Source organism: Lygodium microphyllum, chromosome 27 (assembly GCF_053477565.2).
Source record: "Lygodium microphyllum isolate KBCC chromosome 27, Lygodium_microphyllum_v1.1.10, whole genome shotgun sequence".
NCBI classification, from domain to species: Eukaryota; Viridiplantae; Streptophyta; class Polypodiopsida; order Schizaeales; family Lygodiaceae; genus Lygodium; species Lygodium microphyllum.
In genome coordinates this window covers 127917753-127930320 of record NC_141161.1, presented here as the reverse complement: position 1 = coordinate 127930320, position 12568 = coordinate 127917753, and the positions used below count along the sequence as shown (strand labels likewise).

The window sequence follows — 12568 nt, the reverse complement described above, 5'->3', positions numbered from 1 at the left end:
TAAAAAAGGCAATACTTGGGTTAAATTTCTCTCTGTGTGGTCTAACATAGGATATCGGTAACTTCACAAAGAATGTTTCCTCACAAAAAGCCCCACCCTTAATCCATTGCTTTGGACATAAAGCCACTTAACTTGTCGAAATTTATATAACATATCCCTCTACTTATCATTAAAGGCTCAATTAATGCCCTATAGATGCAAAGCTCTTAGGAATCCTAATATTTTTGCCTCCCTTGCCCTATATGGTAATACATTTGTGAGATGGTAGATCACAAGCAACTAGTACAAAATGTGTGCATGAGAACCCTTGCACTAGAGCATTGAGAGAGAGAGAGAGAGAGAGAGAGAGAGAGAGAGAGAGAGAGAGAGAAGAAAGTTATATTAACACCCTTGTAGATGCCTTGAAGGCGTATAGGACAAAGACAACTTAAAGTTGTTGGTTACAATCCACTTAGGACACAATGAGAACCCATGGCGAAGCTAACAAAGGGATGCCTTGTTTTGGAGTTGTATGAAGCCACTCTCATTAAAGATTTATATGATAGTGTAATCTTAATACATATTTTACCAATTGACATGTTGTACAGCAAGTTGCTAGTTTACATGTCATAATGATCAACCCTTGCAACCAATTGTAATCTTACCTTGCTTAACTTGCTTTTTTGTGTTCTAGAAATTAGCGGGACTCATCGTGTGAATATAAACATAAATAGACATGAACATGAGAACAATCACACTAGAAATTATAATGTTAGGCACATGTAGCACATCAAACAAACACAACCTTTTCATCCTACGTAGATAATGGGATACTCCCAACACAAGCAATCTGCATTACTGATGATTATTACCCAGTTGTATAATCATTTGTGTTCCCCTTTCTGAGATTTCTTTATCCACCCAATAATCAAGGCTTTTTCTTCGAGGTCAATGCAGAGGAGTGGTGTCAAAATGATACAGTTGCAATATAGCAGAAGGGTTTCCCATTGTGCTTATATGAAGGCCCTTTTGGTCTTTGTGCTTACAGAAAGTCCCCCCATGAAAATCAATGGAGCCTCCTTTATGTGTTGGTGAACTACTCTTGTTGATAAGATTGGAGTTGAAACATCCTTTATGTCTTACACAACCGGTGATGCAAATCAGTGACTACCTGTGAGGCATGTTCGGTGGGTTCTTCTGGAGTGGGTCACGCTTATCGTTAGCCAGGGTTTGTCAAGTTTAGGACAGTAGATCTCTTGTGTTAATAAGATTAGAGTTGAAGCATCCTTTGTGTCTCACAGAACTGGTGATGCAAATTAGTGAAAAGAGGAAATTAGTAAAAAGAGGCCACCATTTAGGACATTTAGCTGGGTCTAAGATGGCTCATAGCAGATTGGTTTGGATCTGACAACATTGTCCATACAGATAGACTCCAAAAGGCACAACAATCCTTCCACTGTAGTATTATATGGCATCAGCACTGGGGGGGGCAGGCTTATATCGTGTGAAAAAGAAACATGTTCAACCATGAAAGGACAGTCACACACACTAAAGCTACTACTTCTATGTTACCGATCATATGGTCCAATTAGAGAATATAATCATTGTGTGTTTCCCTTCCTGAGATTGCTTTAACCACCAACATTCCACTCATCTTCTTTGGGCTGAATGTAAAAGAATGATGCCAAAACTGTTAGAGTTGCAAAATAGCAAAATGGTTTCATCATGATCATATTAAGTCCATTCGGATCTTCGGGCCTACAAAAAAGCTTTCATAACAATGGTTATAGCCTTCTTAATGTGCCGTTCTACACTTTTGTTATCTAGATGGAGTTAGACAACAGCAATTCATAACTTACACAGCTGGGGATGCAAAGCACCTAAATGTAGCCATCATTTAGGGCAGCAGACCTTTTCAAATCCCTTGAGGAGAGGGGTCCAAGATGGCTGAAAGCAAATAAGGCACCATTTGTCAACAGTGCCCATACCACTACTTACGCGTAGTGTTATGTAGGATCAGTATTGCAAGTCGCTTCAAATGGAAGAGTATTTGTGTCAGCTGCTTGAGGTGGGTGCCTTCTTCCTGTTGCCTGCTTTTAAACATCACGTCCAAACCCCTTTGCTACTCAAAATACCAGATGAGTTTCATCCCTTGCAAATCTATCACATAAAAGATGAGCTGTGCTTCTCCAAAGTCGCATATAATTCCATAGGTTTATGGCATGGACCCACTGCCTTCTTCAAGCTCACAATTCTCACAACTGCTGATGTCATGTTACGAACTCTCACGCATAAAAGTATCCCTCAAGCTGTTACGAAGGGCTCTTCTTCCAAACCCACCATTGCCTTTTCTCATCATAGAAACAAACTCGCTGTAGTCTATTAGGCCATCCTGGAAGCCAGTACAAGAACAAAGTTATTTTGCTGACAAAAACTCCCATACATGCTGGTTTGATTCGCAGATGGTGTGCCTGCTTGATTTCACAGAGTCTCGTTAAAACCACGCATTTATCTTTTGACAAGAAGAACTACGTACCTCATTTTCATCAATTTCTTTGATCATGTCTTCAATCTGTGCGTCCACAATTTTATGCTCAAGGCATGCCTGCTGCAATTCATCATAAGTGATGTACCCACTATTATCCTTGTCAAAGTATGAGAAAGCAGCAAACAGGTTTTCCTCTCGTTCAATCTTGTTAAGGTTCAAGGTGGCTGTGATAAATTCTTCATAATCTATGCTGCCACTCTTGTCAATGTCAGCCTGCATGTACAGAAGCAGATCTATCATCTGAATAGGGCCATCATTTGTGACATGGGCTCTGAAAGTTGACGTAAATTCATGTCATTGTTGACAAAAACTAGAGTTAACCTGAACCATAACAAGGAATTTAAGCTTGAATTTTCTGTGCCATGTGCAGCATAGCATACTAAATGAAGAAAGGCGATTGATTCAGCAAATGGCTATGTGTTAGTAGATTTCTGATCATGTGTGCCTTACAGAAGATTATGTAGAAGAGAAAGTTGCTTACTGCCTCCATTATAGTCTGAACCTCGCTGTCCTTCAGACCAGATCCAAATCTTTCCAACCCTGCCTTAAGCTCATCAAAAGTGATGGCACCATTCTGATCAGTGTCCATCATTTTAAAGATTTCTTTTAGCCCAGCAATCTCTTCTGCTGATAAAGTCTCTGCTATGACCTGCATGACCAACCCATAATAAATGCAATCATCATATATAACAAGTAAAGCTCAACCAATACAACTGACATATACTATGCAGTTATTTGTGCTGTTGAGCAAAAAAGATTCTTGCCACAAGATTAACTTGGATCAGGTGTACAAGAAATATACTCGCAGTGCTATCTTCTTCATCTTGTTCATGGCAATGAACTGCTTCATTCGAGACAGCACAGCAGGGTCAAGAGGGCGATCTGGTGCTACACCATCCTCTTGAATCCATGGATGACCTGGCCATAATTTTAATAAACAAAGAAACTTATCAACTAAGAGACCGAACCTGCAAATGCACAAGAACATCAAAGTTCTGACCATAGACTCACACAATACTTCATAAGCTGTAAACCGCTTTGTTGGGTTTGGATTGAGCATATTTCTAATCAAGTCTTTTGAGCTTTCTGAAATGTTTGGCCAGGGATCTGAATCAAAATCAAGAACTCCCTGAAGCACCTGCTCAAAAATCCCTTGATCTGTCTCTGCAGATCAAGAGGTTAAAGTTTTTAGTGGAAGGATGATGATTCCCGAAAAGGCTTTGATAAGCCCACAAGTTCAAGTATGGTTGTATCACTAAGTAGATCACTACTGAACAAGGTCAAATTATCAATCTCAAATAACTTGCCAGTTTGCATGACTCATTCATAACTCCATACCAACATGAGAGAGTAATAGTTGATAAAGCACCTTTGAAAGATACCACCATCGACTGGTATCTCAGTACAAATATCAAGATTGTAAAGTTTATAAAGTACTGAACCCTTAATTTAGACTACAGAAATGGAACTCCAAGAAATGTACACAATGGGACATGGCAAGCCTTACCAGCCCAGAAAGGAGGAACACCACTTAACAAGATGTACAGGATTACACCAGCACTCCACACATCTGCTTTAGGGCTGTAATTCTTGCGCAATACCTCTGGTGCCACATAGTAAGGGCTTCCCACCACATCATGGAAAATTTCACCTGCTCGACGACAGATGAAAATGTGGGTGTATAAAGTACTGAATGTCATCCAAATTCTACAATGATCTTCTTGTTGTACAGTCTGCTGCGTAGTCGTAATGCAAAAGAAAATGTGAGCGCTATAAGCATGCAACTTACTTATGTGCGTGCCTTTTCAGTTTGCAACGAGAAAAAATTGCTAAGAATACATGATAACAGCATAGCATTAAAAACTCAATATATCTGACACTTTGCTCTAAAAGCTTGTTTCATCCAAGAATACTGCTTGAAGCATGAGCAGACCTGTCATTCCCTGAGAGCAATTTATATAGTGCAATAGGAGGTCTCATGATAGAGGTAAATGTGATGTTATCATTCAAATGCTTGTGTGAATTTCATAATTAGAGACAAGTTCTTCCAATAAATGTGTGGAAACAGACACATGTGGCAAATAGAAGTACGATCATGCCTTCGAATGATGCACACCCTGTGATGGCATGCGAGAAGAGAGCTTTTACCTGGCCTAAAGAAGACCGAAAGCCCAAAGTCGATGGTCTTCAGGGGTGACTCTTCCTGCTCATTGGAAAAGAGAAAATTCTCCGGCTTCAGGTCGCGATGCATGACCCCGAGTGAATGGCATGCCTCGACGACCTTGACAATGGTGCGGATGAGGTCACGCGCCTGCCGCTCGCTGTAATGGCCGCGCTGCACAATGCGGTCGAAGAGCTCCCCACCGCTGCAGAGCTCCATGACCACATGCACATGGGTGGCATCCTCGTAGGCGCCCTTGATAGTGACAATGTTGGGGTGCCCTGACAGGTGGTGCAGGATGTGGATCTCACGCCGCACATCGTCAACGTCCTCCTGCGAGATGAGCTTGCGCTTGGCGATGGCCTTGCAGGCGTACTCACGGCTGGTGGATTTCTCGACGCAGAGGTAAGTGGTGCCGAATTGGCCCTTGCCAAGGCGGCGGCCGAGGAGGTACAGGGATTGGAGGTCATCGGTGGGGCGCTGGAGGACGGAGGCCGTGAGGGAGGAGGGGGAGGAAGGGTCACGCAGGCGAGGCATGGCGAGGGGGCAGGGGATCTCAGAAGGGAAGGGGGTCAATGTCGGAGAAAATGAGGATGCGAGAGAGAGAGAGAGAGAGAGAGAGAGAACAACCCGTGTAAGAGAGCCTTCTGAGACGGAGAGAGAAGAGAGAGAGTCTGAGAGAGAGAAGCAACCAGGAAACAGAGAGACAGAGAGGGTCAGTCAACGCATTGAGAATGTCTCTCTAAAGTTAGCAGCATTCATTGCCGGGCCTCCAAATTTTTGGTAGGCCCGCCTTTTTTAGCTATGGAAAGCCTCCTCCAATCTGTCTGTTTTTCCCCCCGTCTCTCCCGAGTCCCGCCCCACCCTTGACTCGTTCATCAGCCGCCTCCTCCCCACGTTATCCGCTATGTATATAGCCCCCCCCCCTCTCTCTCTCTCTCTCTCTCTCTCTCTCTCTCTCTCTCGTTTGTCACATAATGTGTTTTCACACACCACAATAGACCCCTCGTCATCATCCATGGAAATGTCCCCCACCATCACAAGACTACTAACCGTGCTAGCCGCGACCTCATTGCTAGCTCGAGTGAAGCGCAAAACAAAAGTTCAGCACAAACGACTAAGAGTGATGACATGCATAGACCTGCCTGACCTTTTAGATGCCAAAATAAATCAAGCCTGTGTAGCATGGCATGCCCTTTTTCCTTCTTATTTACTGTAATTATAGTCATCTTTACTTTGGAATGCAAGTACAGACTGTAAGTGTGGCACGACCCTGAGAGATCAAATCTCTATAAGCACAATGCCTTACCCCAAAAAGGGTCGAAAGTATAGTACCTTTAAATGAATGGTAGTAAGTTCCAAAACATAATTGTATGCCCTTCCACTCTCTTTAAAAGGAAAAGGAGAAGAAGTAACTCTAAGGCCTTCCAAATGAAAAGTTGAGTAACCCTTCATATTTGGAGCCTAATAGGCATTGAACTCCAAAGTCCTGACTTGGGTAAGAGCCCCAAAACAAAGACAACCCCAAACTCCTAAGTTAGACTGTGATAAGGGGGTTGAAAAGGAGATGACTTCCATCCTAATGCAACTTATATAAAACTAACAAGGACCCATTGAAATGTGCATTGCCTTCAAATCAAGGGTTCTATCACACATACATGTGCATTAAACTCCAAAGTCTAGCCTAGTATTGCCATGCTCCAACCTGCACACATGACACATTTGTCTCATAACAATTGTAGTTGCTTAGGGTGGTGCCATGCTCAACTCATTGCTAAACTTAATAGAAGCCTTGAGATGTTGCGCCATGTTCATTTGCCTCCTCACGTACTAAAAATGTGGATATCCTTCTTTGGTAGACTCTTAAAAGTCTACTAAAGTGTGGGATTCATTACATTTGTTGCTTCACCTTATTTTTCTTTTCGTAAAGAAACAAAATCAACCAATGTAGTTTCTGTAAGAGAAGAAGAGGCTTTATGTATCCAACTCCTCTTCTATCTCAAGCTCCAAATTGGCCATATAACAAGGGGAATAGTACATCTATGCTTCACTCTTCGTGTCGGAACTAACTTCAAAAGTTCCTCAAGGCAGGACAAATTACATTTTCTAAGTTCTATGCATGTTCTTTTGCCTCCTCACTTACTAAAAAATGTGGCTACCCTTATTTGCTAGACTATTGATCAATTTAGCGACCAATAAAGTGATCCTAGCATTGCCTAGCACCATGGAGCTTACAAAATAGATTTTGCTTTGTGATGGGTTGGTAATGGGAATAAAAGACTAAGCATACATGTTGGTGTGGTATTTACATGGCTTGGTGGCACCAATTGTTTAACCAGCCCTGCCCACCATGTAGCACCCAAAGTACAAGATTTTACCAAGATGCTCGACAAGATCTCTATGTGCATGCACATCAAGGCACTAACACTATGAATGCCAAAATCTCAAACTCTCAAGGAATGTCAACATCACAAACCACAATTTCAAATGACTAGTGTGGGTACTTCATAAGTTAGGTTTTCAAGAGACTAGCTAAACTTATTATATCTTACACAAAATCTTGATCACCCAACAAATAAAAATCACAAAAACTGATCAATATGAGCAAAACTAGCTAGTGAGATGAGCACAGGTAAGACCATGTCATGCCTTATTTAAATGTGCTAGACATATTTGGGAGCTAGTAGATTTTGGCTTACTTATACTATGCCGTTGTTTTCTTTGACAATCATTGCTTGGGGATAGCTTGATGTACTACCTTTTTGCTAGACACACATTGCTTCTTCATTATTACAAACATAGATAGATTCTTCATTGGCTTAGACTTTTCTCATACATAAGCTTCTATACACGAGTCTTTACTTGGGTCCCTTACCACCCTCAATAGATGTGCATAAAGCAAAATGTAAAGGTCAAGTACAGAAAGCACTTTCCCTATATCTTTTTCATCCATATGTCAATAACCTCATCATCCATCTTTAGAGATATGTTCCTAAACCTTTTACATTCCAACCATTTTAAAGTAAGGTGAGGTGGGACAATCACCTTCTTTCATCCATATGTCAATAACCTCATCATCCATCTTTAGCGATATGTTCCTAAACCTTTTACATTCCAACCATTTTAAAGTAAGGTGAGGTGGGACAATCACCTTCTTTCATCCATATCTCAATAACCTCATCATCCATCTTTAGAGATATGTTCCTAAACCTTTTACAGTCCAACCATTTTAAAGTAAGGTGAGGTGGGACAATCACCTTCTTTCAATTAGAATACAAGAGCTCAAACTCTTGCAACTTGAAAATCTTAGCATTATTACTTCTCCAAATGATCCTCAACACCCAAGAGTTGAGCAATAATTATGTCATCTAAAATCATAAACACTATAAAAAAGAAGGCTCTTGAATGTAGCAACTGTAGAGAGTTTCTCCCTCAATTTGAAACTAGTAACATGTTATATTCATACTAGCTTTGACTAATGCAACAATCTTCCTATCTCATGTTAGATGAGGATACACAAAAGGTTCAACAAACTCCCATGATAACACCCACTTTCTACTTAAATTTCTCATGTTGTAAAAAGAAATATTTTGATCGAGGGGCCCGTGGGGAGGGGGGGTGCAACATCTCTACTTCTCCTAAGGCTGAGCAGCTCAAATCAAAGTAATAGAGGGAATTGATAAGAATTGATGATTGGGAAATGAGCTTCAAATAGAAAGCAACCACAAACTAAAGTAAATTTTGTCAAGCCTCATAGCACACTAGTTTGTATCACTGTGCTTATTATAAAAAGTGACCTTAACGCTAACTTCACTCTTATCTAGCATCTTTGGCATCCTTTAAATCATGCCTCCTTATAAATCCCCCCATTGCATCCTTTGTTCTCGAGCAATACCCTTAGAGTTGAGTGGTCTGTTTGTTTTGGACTCAACATCTCCACAAAACATGCATGTGAATCCAAAGGCAAATATTATAACTTGTTGCAAATTCCCTTTCTTGTTAAAACATCATCAATGCATACACAAAGAGCACATCTAAAGTACTTCGTTGAAAAACCAATGTAACCCCAACATAACTCTCGATACCAATTCTACATAAAAGGAAGGAAAAGCAATCGTAAGCAAAAATAGTATACCCCTAGAACTTCTCACCAGGGGATTTGTATAAGAAGAAAAGTTCCTAAGGGAGACATTTAGATGTTCCTCAAATTTTGTCTTTTAAAGAGAGCAATCACATCAAGTCATTCCCTTTTGACTAAATCCATAATACTTTATTCATTAAGGTTGAAGTACATGCCCCTAATGTTCCAAACTCAAAACTTTGGTTTTCCTTACCATTAGAATGAGAAATTGAAACCTCATTCTCAAGGCCATCCAAAGGAGCATACAAGTTTGTTAAAGCCCAAAAGTTCCTTGCCAGCATCTTGAGTGATGTTTTATTGCATTTTTCTTAATACTACACTTGCTTTGCTCCAATCAAAGGTTTGTCCACACACCCTTTTGCAAGACCTCTTTCTTGGGATGAATGTTTTCTTTCTTTGTCACTTTTTTATTCTCTTTAGCATTCTACACCTTCTAAATCAAGGCGCCCTAACTTGTGTCTCCTTTCTTCAAGTATTGGATGATTTAGAAGTCTGAGGCTTACTAGCCTCTACATCTAGGGTGGAAGACTTCTACTCTTATAGCAATGAACTTCTACTTTGTGAATCCTTTTTGACTTGGTCTCAATCTCATTTTTCTTCATATCATTGAACTTTTGCAAATCAAAAGCTATAGCTTACAACATTGACGTAGTGTCACTATCAATTAACTTGAGCAACGTAAATTTCTAAGTCCACCCACTCCTCTCCCCTATCATTCCTTGGAACCTTCATCTTGAAAGATAGAGCTTGAGTGGAAGCACACAAGTAGAAGCAAGAGCAAAGCAAGAGCTTGTGTGAAGAATCAAGCTCATCTGTCAGACTCCTTGTCTAGCTATAGCTTACAGCATTGATGTAGCGTCACTATCAATTAACTTGAGCAATGCAAATTTCTAAGTCCACCCACTCCTCTCCCCTATCATTCCTTGGAACCTTCATCTTGAAAGGTAGAGCTTGAGTGGAAGCACACAAGCAGAAGAAAGAGCAAAGCAAGAGCTTGTGAAGAATCAAGCTCATCGGTTGTCCGACTCCTTGTCTAGCTATAGGTTAGGTAGATTTCATGTGTGCCTCAATAACTGAGTCGAGATCTAACTCTGGTTAGGAGTATGGTTAGGTTAGCATTATATTTTTAATCTATTGTAGTTGTGTGTGGTGATGAATATGAGGGTTACTCAATGAATAATGAAAAAGAGACTACTGAGAGCACTTAGCTCTCTGAGATTGCCTCACTCCGTCTCTCTCTCTCTCTCCCTTTGCATCTTCAACATGGTATCAGAGCACGAAGGCCTTGTGTGACAATTGATGCAGTTGAATGTAATATGGTTTGTGGAGTGCAATGAGCATTAAAGTTTTTATCATTGTGATAGAGTGGTGGCTATTTATAGCCTGTGAGAAGTGTATCTGACATTGTTACTTGAAGACGGGACATGTGTTGATGCTTCTATGGCTATGTATTGACTCCCAGATGCATTGGCACATGTCTACTACGATTTGAAGGTATTTTGAGCTAAGAATACTTTGATTTGTGCAAAGTTTATACTACTAGTTATTACATACTATTGTTTGTCACTAGATGTTGAGACATACCTACATGTCCAGTGTGTAGTCAATGCTATCTGCATGCAATGTTACTACCCCCTGATGTTATGACATATGTTTGGAAATGTTTGACATGTTTGTGAGCAAAATATCATGGCTAATGCAGATATTTTTTCTCATTTGTGAACTGATGTCTGCAACATGTTTAGATGAGCTAGACTGAGCTGGTTGTAGAGTACCAATAAATGTACATGTGTTACTTGGATGTTACACAATCATCTTAATCAATGAAAAATTAACTTGGTTTGCAAGGAGTCAGGCACTGACTGCTCGAATATTGTAGCAAATACATAGAGCTATAAACATGGCAAATGCAGATAGATTCAACAATATTACACAGATAGCGGGTTAGAAGCTGGATAATAATAATTATCCAATATGGAAATTCCGCATGGAAAATTTCTAGATTGGCAAAAGGTATTGGGACCTTATTACATGTGTTGAAACTGAACCAAGCTTCTAGAAAGGAGTCCAACTACTAAACAGCTAAGAGCACATCATGGTAGGCTGGAAAGAGCTCGCAAAGTCTTGCATTGGCTCTTGCTATGTATTTTAGATACCATGGTAATGCAAATTATGAAATGCAAGACACTGGAAGATGCACGGAATATCTTGATGAGATATTATGGTACTACTACTAGTGCAAGAAAAATATAACTGAAATAGAAGTTCAATACCATGGATAGGAAATGACACTCCATTCAGGAGTATGTTGTTAAAATACATGGGATCTAGAGCATGGATATGGCGGCTTGTAAGCATAGACTAAACTCATGATGACATTGACCGAAGACCACAACTGTTACACAAGTGAATTAGGTTCCAAGACGGAATCTTGGACTCATAAACACAATCTTGTGTAGGACTAACAAGTATAGGACTGACACTAACTGATAAAGAAAAGCATCATCATGTACTCATTCATCTATCAAAAGTGGTAGTCAAGTACAATGCTTTATAGTTGTTGGATGGGTACAGTTTTCCCTTTCTGTGCATGTGGGATTCCTGCAGTCTACATGTCTTCATCCCAAACTGCCTCATACAAAGAGGCTATATTAGGTGTGATTGCTAATATCTCAACACCCCTCCTCAATCACAACTAGAACGTACAAAGTGTGTAGAGGCTTTAGTGAAAGTAACACCTGCAAAGTGTGGGCACACCATAAACATGGCAAAACGCCAGAGGTTGTCGCAGAAAAGGCTAAGTGTGGGTACCACAAACATGATGGACATCCAAAGGCTGTAGTAGGGGCCTTACAAAGGCTATAGTACAAGGATACATGTGGAGTTTTACAAGATTATGATAAAGACATTTGGGCTAGACACTACAAGGCTAAAATTCTCAATAAAAAATAGGATCAAGGACCGTGAGGCCCTTGCGGTTTTTAGCATTTCTTTTGACATAGATCTTCGATTCATTGTAGTTTTTCCTGTCTAGCTTCCTGTACTTGTACTTCACTTTGTTTGCCACTTCAAAGTCTTCATGATTTTTATGCTTCTTCTTCTTATTCTTGTTCTTTTGGTCCTCTTGATTTGCTTCTTCATTGACTTTGCTTATACTAGTTGTATCAGTCTTTATGTCCATGTCCCCCTCAAGCAAAGGTATCATCATCTTTGAGGCAGCAGAAATGTCTTCAAAATCTTCAAGTAAATTCATAGATTGCTCTTCAAAACAAGTAAATCCATCCATCCCTGCAAACGGAATAAACAAGTCTTCCATGTAGTTGAATTGAGCAACAAGAGTAATGTTACTCTTCATGAGAAGCATCTTTATAAAAGACTTGACCTTGGTCATTCCCATGATGGAAATCAACTTCAAATGACTGAGAATAACCAGCAATGAGTTGATCTTTGTATGTGTCAAAAGGCACAAGCAATGGCAGTGAAGTATCAAAAGATACTAGTTTGAAATTTGATGTTTGTTGCTTGAGTTTGACTTGATGATCTTCAAAAACTCTTCACAGCTTCCCCTCCTTGCTGATTTTATGGTTGAATACTTGCTGAAAACTTCAGATTAGAGTGGCCTTGGCTTGGTTTAAGTGGCAGGAGAGAGAAAATGAAGGAAAAATGAGCTTGAAGGTAAGTGGCTATGGATGTCCTATCAAAACAAGGACCAATCATTGATAAATGAGCTCCATAGGTC

General features: G+C 40.2%; 1 protein-coding gene across 1 annotated transcript; it reads right to left on the bottom strand.

Moving 5' to 3' along the window:
* Positions 1–1674: 1674 nt before the first annotated feature.
* LOC148012820 (calcium-dependent protein kinase 5-like) lies at positions 1675–5493 on the bottom strand. Its single transcript, XM_087669440.1, has 7 exons — positions 4676–5493; positions 4035–4178; positions 3539–3691; positions 3330–3445; positions 3009–3176; positions 2516–2740; positions 1675–2371 (listed from the first exon to the last, which is right to left on the bottom strand). The coding sequence occupies exons 1-7, from the start codon at positions 5223–5225 to the stop codon at positions 2255–2257; spliced, it is 1473 nt and encodes a 490-aa protein (XP_087525566.1). The 5' UTR covers positions 5226–5493; the 3' UTR covers positions 1675–2254.
* Between the last annotated feature and the right edge of the window lie 7075 nt (positions 5494–12568).

Coding starts and splice junctions, on each gene's coding strand:
- LOC148012820 (XM_087669440.1), bottom strand. CDS start 5,225: ATGCCTCGCCTGCGTGACCCTTCCTCCCCCTCCTCCCTCACGGCCTCC. Junction 4,179..4,675: donor TTCGGTCTTCTTTAGGCCAG/GTAAAAGCTCTC, acceptor GTCGTCGAGCAG/GTGAAATTTTCCATGATGTG. Junction 3,692..4,034: donor TGTTCCTCCTTTCTGGGCTG/GTAAGGCTTGCC, acceptor CTTGATCTGCAG/AGACAGATCAAGGGATTTTT.